General features: G+C 41.4%; 1 protein-coding gene across 2 annotated transcripts in view; it reads left to right on the top strand.

Annotated features, from left to right (window-relative positions):
- Window positions 1-15064, top strand: part of ANKRD28 (ankyrin repeat domain 28) — a 67124-nt gene that overhangs the window by 19799 nt on the left and 32261 nt on the right. For both annotated transcript variants that reach the window (XM_026050804.1, XM_026050805.1), the window contains 3 exons: window positions 7590-7660; window positions 10118-10318; window positions 11102-11189. In XM_026050804.1, coding sequence (XP_025906589.1) covers window positions 7590-7660; window positions 10118-10318; window positions 11102-11189 — 360 coding nt within the window. The remainder of the gene's footprint in view (window positions 1-7589; window positions 7661-10117; window positions 10319-11101; window positions 11190-15064) is intronic.

Genomic DNA, 15064 nt, shown 5'->3' with positions numbered 1-15064 from the left:
GGCACCCAGGCCTCGCTACAGGCCGTGGCAGCACCCAGGCCTTGCAAGAGGCCGTGGGAGCACCCAGGCCTCGCTACAGGCCATGGTAGCAGCCAGGCCTTGCTACAGGCCATGGTGGCAGCCGGGCATCGCTGTGGGCGCTGGGCCTCGCTAGCAGGGAGCACAGGGCAGGGTGGCCCTGGCCGCAGCACACGGAGAGGGCTGCKCTGGGGCTCGGCCAGTGCATGCAAGGGCAGTGAGCGCCGCTACAGGCTCTACAGGCGGGACATGATCCTGCGCCGGCGGCTTAGGCAGGGCCTTTCTGAACCGTGGTCACCAATTCAGTCTTGGTCCATACATCCTGCTTGTGAGATCCTGCAGGTGGTGGAGTGTGAGCGCTTGCCCCTCTATCTGAAGCATGAAGCACTGGCTGTTGCTCTGAGAAATTAGTAGTCTGCCTGTCTCAGAACAAAAATCTTGGGTTGCCGATTTTRAAGTCAGTCTCTAAATTGACACAGATGGACCTGAGGTTAATTTATCATTATCATTTCATAAAGATGTGCAACATTAATGTATTGTGATTCTTTTGGGGATCAAATCTCTCCTTTGAGACAGAGATATGTAGTGTTATACTATATCACAATACATGAGCATGAAAGAACAAATGAACATTGTTGAACAGCAAGGTTAGAACAAAGGTGGTCATTTTGCAAGACGCCGTTTTGCACAATGAAAAGATGGTTTGTTGAATTAATAATACCTCCTTTATGCTCTAAGTGTCTATACAGGAATTGTGAATGGCTTGTAACTATTGTACACTGTGTGACCTATTGTAATATCCAAGGACATGGATTCAAGGACATACTGTAATACACAAGGAATTGGATTAAGACAGTACAGATCATTTGCGCGAGATTCTTTTCAGAAATGTGCAATAATTTTATAGCACTTTAGGATAGTTAAGAGATCCACATGATATGTTCTGAAGATATAACTCTTTCAGCCTGCTTGCATGCTTCTGTAGAAGGTTTCAGTCTTACAGGCAGATTTATTTAGTGTTCAAATATTTGAGTGACCTATTCACCCACCAGACTTCATGGGTTCTCTCATTTTGTTTTTCTTTTTACCTGGGTCGGGGCTTGAAGCTGTTGGTTTGGATGGAGAAGTGCAAACAGGAAAGCAGATTGCGTCAGCAGCTCTAGTTTGGGGGTTGGCATATGGATTGTGTCTGTGTGGTTATGTTTTTTATTATTATCTATTAAGTAAATTAGTGAGAAGTTTATTAGTTTGTCAACTTACCCTCTGAGTATTTGAACATTTTGCTAGCTAATTCTTATACCCCTATAGTGGAAATTTGAATATTGAAGTATCCTTCCCCTTTAGATTATAGGTAGAATAAAGCAAATAAGCAAAAGAATAAATTTGTTAGGTAAGGGGACTGACAGTAAGTAAGACTTGTAAAGCTGGTTGGTCTTAGTCTACAGTGTTGGTAAAATACATTCTAGTTGCTTCAAATTCTTTATTTTCTTATTCATATTACTCTGTAGTAATAGCCTCTATCAAAGCTGCATGGTTGCAATGTCTGTACAACAGTGATGCATAAATACATGATTACCTTGCATAATTACACTGCACTTCCACTACTGAGTAGTAGAAAAGTAACCTAAGTAACCTAACTTAAATACTTAGGTAACTGAATCTAAACATTCAGTTATCTGGAAGTTAAATTAATCCAACTGTTGGTGTTTTCAAGAAAGTCTTGGTAAGGAAAGTATAAAATTCTTCTTTCAATGAGTACCTCAAATGAGCTGTTCTAGAGAGGCTTGCAGCTTTTTAAAAAATATTTTCTAGTTTGTCCTTGAGTACTAGAATTTCAAATTCTCATATTGTGGTTTTACTTTTCTGCACTTGATACAGTGAGTTATATTTTATGCAATTAGTGTTACATGATATGAATGGCATCCTACAATTTCTTCTTAATGCTATCAGAGCCTGTTCTGCAGGCAGCTGATATAAGGAGCAGGGCAGCTTAGTAGGATCCCAGATTATATTCTGCTGACTACTAACTTTCTTTTAATGCATTTTCTTTAAAATATTACACAGACAGTATCATTAGTACCTTGACTGAACTCAGTGCACTTCATGACAATAAGCTGAAGCAAGCTGCTGTCGATACATTTAGTTGTCATAATGAATTGATAAGTGAATGYTAACAATACATTTTCATTTGTTTAGCCCAAGATATCCTTATATATTGTGTTAACTTATATTTTGAATCAAATGAAATCCATGCAGCCAAAACCGATTTTTTTGCTGCATGTTGCTCAGCATGAGGTGGGGTRACCACACAAACCAGTGGAGGTTTGGCAGCCCTGGAGAGTTTCTTGCGCTTTCCTCTGGGCAGCTGCAAAATGCAAGATCATGTACGTGCTAGAGAGCCGTTACTATATTATCCTGCTTAAATAAAGTCTAAATTCTACTTCTTTCTCTTAACTCTGAAGCCSTGCAAGTACTGGAAGTCCATGCAATAACCATCATGCAGTTTAGCTGTTAAAATGCTGTAAAAATACAGAAGGAATTGCTGGACTAGCAAATGTACCCAGATGCAAGAGGGTTTCGCAGGGGATCCTTTTACACAGGTTCTATCTCCARGCCACTTCCTCTGCCATTAGCGACRCTGTCAGCTGCTATCTCCTGCTTCTGGCTGCCCCCTGGCACCAGTGACACTCGCTCACTGGGAGGAAGGTGGCTAACACGCTCTCTAACCTTCCCAAGAGAGAGAAAACAGGAGGAAAAGTGAGACTGGCTTGTGAGGGTGCAGGAGAAGTTCATCCCCTCTGACTCTGATCAACTCGTGTTTATCTCTGAAATGCAGAATTATGGGATGGAGCAGAGCTAGCAGACCCCACCTGTGTGGGATTACCCCGCTCCCACCCCTTCTTTTAGTAAGCATATATCTGAGTTTTCTTTAATTAAAAAAATACACATAAGCTGAGAGGACAATATTGTGTTTACTCTRACTCATAGAAGCAACMTTACGAYTGCTAAAAWTATKYRCCYCTYTTCTCCCTCTGATTATAGGAGATATCCCTCTGATATCTCCTCTTCAATTTCTATCTATGTTTCTATCTAAGAAAGCTGCATAGTTTGAGAAATGCTGCCCGCCACCTTAGGGCCTGCACACAGTGATGGACTGGARGGGGAAGGACTTCCTAAGCTAATACTCGCTCTTAGGAAAAGCATGAAAGTGCATCCTAAATTGTTTTCCTAAAGGATTTGTTCTGACATTCTTCCTAATTTCTGCCAAGGTTATTCCTGACTGCCTTTTTAAAATATGAATCATTAATAGGCAAAGTTTAGAGTTCATTTTGAAAAGCTAGCARCAACCAAAACCTTAATATATGTTTCTTACTCCTAAATAAAGAAATTTTCAGGCTTTCAGATGTTGAATAGAGATGTCTGCATTGTATGAGGGAAACCAGTTTTGCTTTGTTTGCACCCTGCACTGTGATACTGTACAATCCCTAGCACTTCTTGTGTAATGATAGGGCAAAATCTGYCCCTGACAGCATAAAAGCCCAAATTAAAAACAGAGCAGTGGGAAGCAAATCAGCAGCTCAAGGCAGCCCGTGGGCAAAGGTGCAAGTGTCTCATCAGTTCCATTGTATTTGGGTTCTACATCCCTTTCCAACTAGTGTTGTATAAATCATTTGAAGGCTAAATAAATTTATTTTCCAAGGGAGCATTCAAATCAGAGGGGTTCAGGTGTAGACCCGCTCAGGAGGACAGGGTTGTGTCAGAAAGGTGATGTGATGAATCGCATCTCTCCAAGGGCAGAAGGGACAAGGCACTAGCTCCGATTCAAGGGTAAGGAAAATGAGGTGAGGAAAATAGCAGCTGGATTGCAGAAACATTCCTTCAGATGTAGGGGGCTGATGGCATTTCAGTGTTAGCTGCCAGGCAGGGACTGGTCTAATCGGAGATTCCAGTCTGCACTATAAATCAACGCCTGTAGCCAGTTGGAAAATGTGGCTCTTGGAAAACAAATTTTCTAAAAGCAAATACACAGTAGCTGCTGTGCTGGATTTGTTTAAATAAAACATTTCTTCTAACTGTCAGCTTTGTAAATGCAACTTCGTAAAATGTGATTGAGGATTGAAGGAAACGAGGAGGGAAAACAAATTTGTAATGCTTCCCATTTTAAAGAGGAAAACATTGTRGTTTCAGCTTAGACTAAATGGGCAGATGTACTAGGTTGTGCTAGGAGAGCTAGGGATGAAGAAAGACCTTGGTTAATATTTCAGTTGAAGAGGGCAGCAAGATGGAAAAGTTGAGCTGGTTATAGAGGGCTCTCTTGGGGAATGTCATTCGTGTAATGAATTTTGGGGTTCAAGCAGAGACGGTGGTTACTTGTGTCGAGCATTGTACCTGAGGTCTTGATTGCAAAGCCTCCAAGCCTTGTTCCACAAGCTCTGCAGCATTAGAAGGATATAAGAAATTTCACCCTTAAATAAAGGGTGTTTGGGAGCAACGGGACCGTTTTCCTGAGATCCGTGTGCCGGGGTAAAGAGGAACCCGTGGYGGGCAAGGTCCTGGGGAAGCTGGTGTGTGAGATGTAAATCACTCCTGGCAGTGTCTTTTTGGAGAAATGGAAGGGCGGAAGTATCTTTCGTTTCAGATATTCTTTTTGATTAATGCATCCAGAGCTGCAGATCTTCTGATCCCCATGGCCTTCCTACATTAATAGTGCATAAGTAATTTTCTTGTAGTTGGTTTGTTCCAATTACCGCTTGAAAAACGTGCATTTTGATCTCACGGCTTTGGCACTCATCTAAGAGTTGTTTGCTGCCTGTGTGAAAAAGCAAACTTGGTAATCCTTTCCTATGTGGGTCGGCCTGAGATCTACATCTTCTGTTAAACRTCAGCTTTGCTCCTTTTTTCGGAGAAGCTATAAGAGTTTTATTTATTTAAAAAGACAATATCTTGTGTTAGAGTACAGCTGTTATGTTTGCTTGGTGTGTRTGTGGGGATTCCTCATTTCTTTGTAGGGTTGGAGCCTGACTGCTGCAGCTGGAGACTGGGGATGTTCTGCTTGTTTGGGAGGGACAGGGAGAGGCATTTTGGTGAATTTGTGTTCTTTTTTCAGCCTAAGAACATTTTCCCCCTTTGAGATATTTCCCTTACTCTCTTAGCATCAGTCTCTTCTGCTTATTCTGGTGTCATGAATTCTGTTATTCTCTGCTGCTATTACCGGTTTTTTAATRAGATTTTGCTTTCTCTATTCAGGCCAACTGAAGAGCATTAGATGTATCTTGCGGATATTTTATTGCATTTCCTGCCTTTTTCCACATTAAAATATTTTCACTYTCCAAATATAATATTTTTTTTCTTACCTCTCTGTGAGCTTTTTACTTCACACTTCCCTTTTATTCACTTTGATATCATCTGTTCTATTTTTTGTTCCTTCCAGGGCTGAAGTCTTAAGAGACTCTTCTTTTCTTCTCTGTTATTCTGGTGATACTAGAAAATTGGTCCTATGTGTTTGAAGCAAAAAGCAAGCTTGTTCTTTGTTTCTTGTTTAAAAATACTTCTTCCCTTGCTCATATCCTGGCTATGTGAATTATCTCACCTAGTCTGTCAGCTAAACCTTTTTTTTTTTTYAATTTTTTTAAAATTCATCTAATATGTGCTGGGTTTAAGGAAGCTGATATTATGCAAACATCAGTAGGTGTTCAGTTGTTCCCAGCACAGACGTTTCCCTTCTGTAAAGATCTTGGTCTTGCTTAAAGCTTTATGTGCCCTTGCAGTCCAAATGGTGGATGGCAAATAAGGCAGAGACAGCTGTACGTCAACACAGTGACGTGGTCAGATCCGTTTATTTGCTATTTGGGAGCTGGCTTTAACGGCTAGGGAGCTCTCCATCACTTTTTAGTTTGGTTTTAGGCCTTCTCACTTTTTCCCCCCTTAATTTTCCATTTTTTTTTCTCCGCCTGCTGTTCTGTTCATTTATGGCACTAAGTTGCAGTGTGCAGATGCAGCACACCAGGACTGCTCCAAAAGGGACATGAGAGGCTTTGGGTAATAGCAGCCTTCTCATGCTGGGAATAGAAATGGGCCGGGCTCTGGCAGGCCTCCCGTCTTGGTTCTTGGCTGTACATGTGAAATCTGGTTCACCATCGTTTCAGCTTTTGCTTTTGTCCACTAAAAATGAGGTGTGGTGGAAAAAGCTACATGGAAGACAAAAATAAAGACAGATGTGTACGTCTGATGCACTATATTGCATATACTCTTAGCTACTGATTATACTCAGGTTGTTGCCTGTTGGGAAAGAACACCAGAAATTGCAGGGCATTTCTAGTGACATCTGGGGACTCCTTGAGCTGCATCTGTGGCAGACTGCAGCCTGTGTGTGTGTTCCCTCGCTGCACAGGACTTTTCCTTGGAGCTTCCCAATAAATGCTGGTTTTCAGTTAAATGGAAATTTTCTATTTCAAGCAAAGGCAGCAGTTTACTGTGACTGGAATAGAGTCAGGACAAGGCTTTAATTGAGGTGCAATATCTTTTATTAGACCTCCATGATGTCTAAAACAGTAGTTACAAAAAAATACTGAAATGAGAATTACCTAACATAACATTTTGTTTAATAAGCAACCACATCTTTTAAGTTCTGTCTTGTAGAAGAAAAAAAAAGTTTTCATTAGTTTTATTAGAATAAATTTTACAAAATAAGATGCATAAAAACCTAACGGGTAATTCTTATGTATTTTATACTTTTAAAAAGAATTGTGCATACTCTCTCTCTTTGTGTATATACATAAATATAGTATATTAAAAATGAATAAGCTTTTTTCGCATCGTAAGTTCACAGGGAGGTGAGAGATAAATCAGTTGAGGCTTTTGGGGAAGAAAAAATAGTGCATTCTCCTTTCCTTTTATTTTTATGAAAAAAATAATTCAAAACAAGGCTGGTACAGATGTTTGCAGGGGCTCCTCTCTTTGCAGGAGGGAGGGCTGTTTCCTGGTCTCCTTCTGGCAGCACTGGAGACAGGTGGAGCTGCAAAGAGCGGGGCGGGAGGTGCCARTGGGCCCAAGTGGCTCCATGGAGCTGGGGGGCTGTGTCCCCGAGTGCCCTCGTGTGTGCACACAAGGACAAGCAGCAGCCCCCGAGTGTGTTCAGGCAGCCCTGACCTGTCCGAGGCGAGCTCGAGGCCCCGGGAATAAGCGTGGCCTCCTCCCCTGTCCTAATGGAAGAGCCTCACTATGGCAGCAGAGTCYGAGAATTTGCTTTTGTGCCGAATGAAGGCAAGGAGTCGCTCCTTATTCTCCAGCAGCTCTTTTATGTGTGCTTGGAAATACAGAAGATTACCTAGTGTAAAGAGATGGATACCCTTTGGAAGAGCATTGCAGCTGCAGTGCAAGTTTTCTTTAGAGAATGGATTTTAGTTTGGAGAAAAGAATCCATTACCATTTGTAGCGTTAGGCTGTATTAATAAACCTAGAATGATTATTTTCTAATATTTCTATCCCTGTATTGGAGAAGACATTTTTGAGAAGATTGAGATTTATTTTCTGTGAATGCGTTGTCAATTGCTCTGTATTTTTTGTTGCAGGAGCTAGAGTTAATGCCAAAGACAGCAAATGGTTGACTCCTCTGCACAGAGCTGTGGCATCCTGTAGTGAGGTACGTTTTTAGTTTGGGGGATTTTTTTGACAGTCTCATGTTAAAACAGGATGCGTCAAATGACCCCCCAGTCTTTGTTCAGTTTTTACAAAGTGAAGCTTCTCCAAATGTGTGGGATTCAGCACGCTGGCAACAGTTTGTTTAACTAAATACAAATGCCTAATTATGTAAGTATAGAACATATTGAGGGTACATATCATCTGTCTGAGTAGGAAGAGAGGGAGAAAATGCTAAACCTGCAGTTCTTGTCTTTGCTGTGGAGCTCCTACATTCTGTATTCTGAGCCCTATTATACTTAAGGTAATCAGAATAGCTCAGTGTGCAGAAACTGGAGAGGCAGCAGGATTTAACACAGCTTGTGCAGCCCAATCTTTGAAGTTTTCTGCTTGTTATAGCCTTGTCCCTTCAGGCATTGAGGAAATAAACAGTCCTACAAGGCCCCTGAGCATCTTTATTAAAAGAGCACCAAATCCTAATTTGCACTAACTAGTAATGAAAATAAATGTAAGTGAAATATGTAAAAACAGTGGGTTTTGTAGACTGTCAATAATGTAATTAAAAGAACATAGTAATAAAAGAGATGAATTTATCATTCCTGTATCACTCATGCCTTAATCAGAATTCTAAATGCCCAGAGAAATCAAAAACAAATACAGAAATGCTGAATTTGCTATTGAGTTTATGCAAATAGTATGATTCAAAAAATAATTTGAATTTTTTTTTTAGAGAGAGAGTCTGTAAATTTGTGGAAGGAAGAGGAAATTGAACCTTTTTAAACAACCTTGTTTTCATTTCATTTGCCTTTGAATTTGGGCATGTTGTATTATTTTTCCAGTAGCATTAGTAGCAAGTGATACGGAGATCATGTAATTCAAAAAGGTGTTTGCAAGCAAATCTCCAAGGCTGCTTTATTCTCAAATTCCATTTATTCCTTCCGAGGTAGTTCAGGCTGCTCCCGTGGGAGGTGACTGAAGCACCAAATTCTGCCTKCGCCGGAGCCCTGGGACTGTGAGAGCTCATTGGAACAGGAAAGCTCACAGGGAAGAGCGCTGCAGGCACAAAATGTGTCCGTATACCTACAAGAAATGTAGCCATGCCCTTAAAAACCAAAAGCAAACAAAACATGTAAAATAGTCGAGGTATTTGTCTTAAAAGCAACGATAGGGGCATGCCGGAATTCTCTGTTTCCAAACATGGCAAGTCATTGGAGGCCATGCAGGGAGGTGGCAGGGTGCTTGCTGCGAGCAGGTGACACGCTTTGGCCACTGACCAAAACCCACTGGTTTAGGCTTTAGATGAAAAAGCTGTCACAAAAGGGTTCTTGATAAGGGCTTCAGCACGTGTAACATACCTGGAGTTACCCTTGAAGCAAGGGCAGCTGCAATCAGGCAAGGGCATAACTTAGAAGTAGCTGGAATTACGGATTTTGCTCCTCTTTGTTCTTTACATTTGTGTGCCTGCTGTGTGTTGCAAAAATCAGACAGAAAGGAAGCTGCTTCACTGATTTTTGAAATCCATTTTGTGCATGTACATAGAAGAATATATGATTATTTATATAGTAATGCTACAGTGCTTCCTTCTAAAAGTGAAATGATGGTTCTTCCAAAATTTTCTTGTTCTAATGGTAATTTTCCTAGTGTTTAGTTAAAAAAAAACAGTTAAAAATATTGATCAGATTTTAAAATATTGAATCTACTTAGGATTCTCATAGAATGGAAGCTATTTCATTTCTCATTTAAATCACAAGTTACTGAGAGAGCATTTTCACTTTTATGCTTTTTTTTATGCAGAAGAAATTATCACGTTCGTATTGTAGTCCCAACAATGAATGTGCTCCGGTGTTTTATGTTCTGTTTGTGAGGGAGAGTGATGCTTTGCTCTTGCACCYCCTGGCAATTCGAGATACCCAGGAACTGCTTGTGTGCTTAAAGCACCAGCAGGTTGTTTTTGTGCCCTGTGTTTGAGCTCTCTATATCAGCAGCACATCACTTTGTGCTGCTCTGGCTCTCTCAGTGCACGCTGAATRAGCTCTCCGTGCCTTTGTGACACTTCTGGCCTCTGACAGTAAAAATAAGTGCTTGACAAACTGAGGAAAATGGATTGTAAGTTCAAATCCGCTAATCCATAGCAGTGGAAGAAATCCTGGGGAGCTTCACTGAGCTTTGGGAGTTAGGTATAATGGCAAAACAACTCACCAATCTGTGCAAGGAACTTGAAACCGGACCTGGAAGTGGTTGGCTCCCTTGAATCCATGACTGATTGTCATTTGTATCGCCCCTATCCCTGAGAACATTCCCAAGTCCGGCTGTGTGATAAACTACACATCTCAAAACACAAAAATACCATTTTAAAAAGTAAAAGGTAGTTAAATTCCGATATGTTGTAAGTGGATTTAAGGCATAGAAAGCATTTTAAATCTTTACTGAAGTAGCTTGTTCTTTTTGTGAATCTTTCCAGGATGCTGTTCAGGTGTTGTTGAAACATTCAGCGGACGTCAACGCTCGTGATAAAAACTGGCAGACCCCCCTGCATATAGCAGCTGCAAATAAAGCTGTGAAATGTGCTGAAGCTCTGGTGCCTCTCCTAAGCAATGTAAATGTGTCCGATCGAGCAGGTAGAACTGCTCTGCATCAYGCAGCCTTCAGTGGGCACGTTGAGGTACGTGTCATTTTGCTTAGCTTGTTTCACAGCCATCATTCTGTCCACTCTACTRTTTGATTTAAGGTTAAGGTAAAAATCAAATTGTCTTTCCTGCCACCCACCAAGGARAACAAATCTCTATTTCACATTTGATTTTTCCTTTTGTATGGATCTGTGTATAGTTTGATAGCAGAAAACATACATTGCAGCATTTAGTTGGAAGGTCATTACAGTGTTCCCCTTTTCTACACATATGTGTGAGCTAGCTGGAGTTCACACTAGTAGAGGATACATCTAAAACAAATAAGGCATTTTTCTGTCCAGTAGACAATGAACATACAGCATTTGTTGCCTATGAAAGTGGAGGAAATATATATTATAAACCAAAACTCACTAGTTATTAAGCCCCCAATAAGTAAGCCCTGAAAAAATCCCATTCCCGTTGTTATTGTGTGTGTGTATATATAATTGGAGACAAATTGGCAGTAGGCTTGTGTTTCCTGATTACCTTTAGTGCATCCCTTAATAAAAACCTAKTGATCTCAGATATCCTACAGCTTTGCCATATTTTAGCTTAGAAATGTTTTTGTTTCRTTAGAGTTTTGCATTTATCAGTCAATTCATTAGTGCCACCACTGCGGTCAGCTAATTTATKTAAACATTCAGAATATTTAAAGCCAGACTAAATAGAAGTGTTTTAAATGGATTCAGTTATATTTGTTTTCTCCTGTGTGATTTTCTTTGCTAATTTTAAATCATTTTTCAGTACGAATGGATTGTTTTTCTTTCCTTCTAACTCAGATGGTCAGCTTGTTGTTGTCTAGAGGGGCCAATATTAATGCATTTGACAAGAAGGACAGACGAGCTATACACTGGGCAGCCTATATGGGTATGTACATATTTGCAGTTGATTATTGTGATATTAAAAAAAAAAGAAAGAAAAATAAAAAAGACTGAAAGATTATTAGTTTTATGCCTTTCTAAGAACAATATTTACATTTAAATTTTGAGGTTATCTGTGTATCTGTCAGGAAAGCATTAGCAGTGTGCTTCAGATTGCCTTGTTAATGTGTTTTTGTGGTGGGAAAATCAACGTGTTAATTCACTTGAAAAAAGAAAACCAAGGGAAAGAATTTTATTCTTTAAGAGACACGTTCCYAGCTCAGCAGAAGTCTAATGTTAGCTGAAAACTTTTGCAATAAAGCTAAATAACTCCTAGGGGAGCTGAGTGAAGAGAAAACAGATACAAAGGACACCTTGGTAAGAGGATGGTGATGCCAGCCAGGGAGATTGTATTTGAACAGAAAGCTGTATCAATTCTAAGCATTGCAATTCTTGGCTTGCCACTATTGTGCAGGAGCTCGTGGCTGGCTTTCTCGCGGCAYTTTTTGATGTGCTGGCACTACTGTCAGAATGATATGCTTGCTTAGATGCACTGTGTGTCAAGTTTTCATTATATTAAGTAGTAGGAATTGCTTTCCTCAGCATAGCTGTGCCAAACAACCGCTTTTGTATCCCAAGCCTCCTAGAAAATAGAGCGCTGCAAGGCGGGTGGCAGGAGGGGCGGATGGGGAATCCGGGTTGGTGCTGACGGACACCTCTGCGCTGTGGCCCATCGTCCGCTTCGGGCATTCCCATGGAGCTGCTGATTGCACTTGTCCTTACAGAGCGTGCTGCAGCGGTTCGGAAGCTAAAACTTCTCACAGTGCCTCTTTTACCTCTAGTGCAGATTATATAGTGCCTGCATGATGTTCTCCATTAGCATAAAACACTTCTAATTACCAGAGCATGGCACCGGTCTAAAAAATCTTTCCTCTGGTTTGGGTGTAAAGAGTTAGTGGCAATGGCCTGACCTCCATGCAGTAGCAGGGCATATACTTTCAGAAAATGTCTAAAAAGACACTTCAACATGTGTAACTGATACTGAARCTTAGCTGCTCACTGCTGATTTGTGATACCTACTTTGGGAAAATGCCAGTTGAAAAAAGGCGGTTCCATTGCCTAGGTTATTGTGCAGACTGTAGCTTCCTGCCTCATGGTTTTATCCAGGGAGAGAAGAATAGAAACACATATGAGCATTGTGTGGTCTGTATGCCTGGGAATTTCTTCTAAGACAAAATGTGGTATAAGGACCCRGCAGTGATCTGTTGTTCCTGTGGTTATGTTTTGAGCTTCTACACTTACTTTGCTTGTAGCATCCTAGATGTAAAACTCCCTGGCAAATACATAGCTATAGACCTAAATACCATCTTATGGAAATGAGTTTAGGAAAAGAGGGTGATCCTGTTCTTTACAGCAGCTTCTCTGCACRRTTGATCAAAAGGAGTGAACATTTTGTTGAAATTACTGTAACAGAGAAATGCTTTTTGGAAGCGAAAGCCTTTTGCTATTAATTAAAAGGGAACTCGTTGAATTTCTGACAAATACTAACTTAATGCATGAAGCAAATAATTCCGATACTGGCTCTTCCCAGAGTAAAACAAACTGATTTGGCTATATTTGGTATCAAACCAAAAAGATTAATAACCTATCAACAAAGGATATTTGGATTCCTTACATTGCCTTTAGGCATAGAAAAGCAATTTCTGCACTAACCCCAGAGATACTACTCTAAATTAAGATTACTTCAAACAGAGCTTGGAAAAGGAGAAAAATATATCCTTAAACATTTTTATCACTAGATTCTGAATGTGTTTTTCCCCCAGAAAGAAAGAAATGAGACTGTGCATACRTATCCTTGGTTTTTAAAAGTTACGCTTAGGATAAGTATCTTAGGCAAAAAGTTTCTCAATATGTAGTTTTGCATTAATAGTTATTATTATAAATCAGACAATTGCTTATAAATACAGATAATGTGCCGCAATGTGTCTGTGTGGTAGGGGATTTTTTGTCTTAAAAATAGATTTAAGTGTTGTTAATTAAACAAATTTCTTACATGTGGTTAAAAAAGTGGTGGCTTTGAGTCTTGTAACTGCAGTGTTTCCCTATCTTGCCATGTAACAGCAAATGGAAGCAATAATTTCAAAGGGAAAATGTGATTTTAATCTTATCTACTGAGCAATACTTGAGGGAAAGGGCAGCAAAATGTGTGTATTAACTTCTCTTTTTAACATTTTCTCTCAGCAAAATGGTTTCAGTGGGCTGCTGCTGAGTTGTGCTTTGTAGGAAATGTGCTGTGGTCTGAGGCCTGAAAATTGTGGCCTTTACAACTGCACAAACCTGTGTTTGCAAAATTGGGCCTGTTTGTTAGGTCTTAATAGTAGTAAAAGGGATCTGCTGACAAAGCTGGATTCACACAAAAGTCRAATTACGAACTGCTCTCTTTGCAGAAGAAATCTTGGCCCTCTCGCACTTTAAAGCCATGTTACACTGCTCTAGCTCTTTGAAGACAACTTTAAAGCACTCCCATTGTGTAAAACGGCCCGCAGAAGAAGAAGAAAAAAGTTATGCCCTTAGTCACTCTGCTATAAATACCGTTATAGGATTATAGCCATTGTTCCCCTTCCTTCCTTCCTGCGTTTCTCCGGGCTCCGTTGCGGCGCGGCCGCGGTGCGCGGTGCCGCTGCAATGGGCTGTCCCTCCCGGGGCGGTTTGCGCGGCCCCGGCCGCTGCGCGAGGGCTCCCGAGTGCTCCCGGCCCGAAGCGCCTCGCTCTGCCCCTTGGGYGCCGTCCACTCATCGCTGCTTGCGGTTTAACTGCAGGTCAGGGGGTTGTTTGGTTGTGTGTGCTTTGCTTTAACTTTTTCTCTTTGTTTTTTGAAACTGCCCTGTTATCCCTTCCTCCTACTGCTTTCAGTATCTTTCCGCTTTTACCTTCCTTAGGGCTGGTTTTTGTTCTTTTCCCCTCTAATGGTTGGGTCGTATCATGAATAATCTTGTTTAAACTGTTCTTCCTCTTTCTCTCCTGCGATAACCAAGTACTTCAGAAGTGAAATACTGCAGCACTTGGCACTGCAGCCGTCAGCTCCGCTCGCTTCTCCTCCGCAGGGCCGTGTGAAGGGGCATGGCGTGTTTTGGGGGGCACGCAGCATCCAACATGTCCCATGCTGTCTGCACGGCTGTTCAAACAGCTTTTTGTGCACCGCTTTGTGCCGAGTGGGCAGATCCTATCCGGGCTTTTGTCCCTTTTCAATTGCAGAAAAAGCAAAGTCTTAGACTTTTATAAACTCTGAAGTACCACGTATCAAATCCAGCCTTGCAGTTGAGACTGAGTGATTAAACATAAATCCTCAGTGGCTCCCACCACCTGGTTACCCGAGGTAGTGTTGCTTGAAGGGTAGAGCCCCCATCTCTGTGTGAGGGAGCCGCACGGAAGGCGCCGCGGGCCGCTGCGCTCCGGCTTCGTTATTCACCCACCCTGCCTTTGGTCACAGCTATCCCTCTGGCATACGCTCCGGCAACTTCAGCTGCCGCTTTGGGAGTTCAGTTGAAATCTGAGGAAGAATGAAAAAAAATTCCTCATTTTCGCAAATAGATGAGTTCCCACCATGGCGACTGCCTGAGAGCTGGTGCTGCAGGCACAGTCAGAGGGAGGGCTGGCTCTCCCTCTCCCACAGAARAGCCTGTGCTAAGTGCCCTAGAGCAGTCCCAAAGTTGCGTGGGAGACTGGCTGTCCCATGGGATGTGCTGCCCTCTCTTCCCTTTTTCCCTCTTCTCTTGGGGATCTTCTTGTAACTCATCCCCTCAGCCTCCTGTTTTGGTATTTTTAACTCCTACCCTCCCAGTAACTTTGGAGAGTAGTTGCCTGTGGTTCCTATATAAAGTT

This window comes from Nothoprocta perdicaria, unplaced genomic scaffold (assembly GCF_003342845.1).
Source record: "Nothoprocta perdicaria isolate Ctin4 unplaced genomic scaffold, notPer1 scaffold_70, whole genome shotgun sequence".
NCBI lineage: Eukaryota > Metazoa > Chordata > Aves > Tinamiformes > Tinamidae > Nothoprocta > Nothoprocta perdicaria.
The sequence above is the reverse complement of the archived record's forward strand: the minus strand, read 5'-3'. Positions and strand labels throughout refer to the sequence as shown.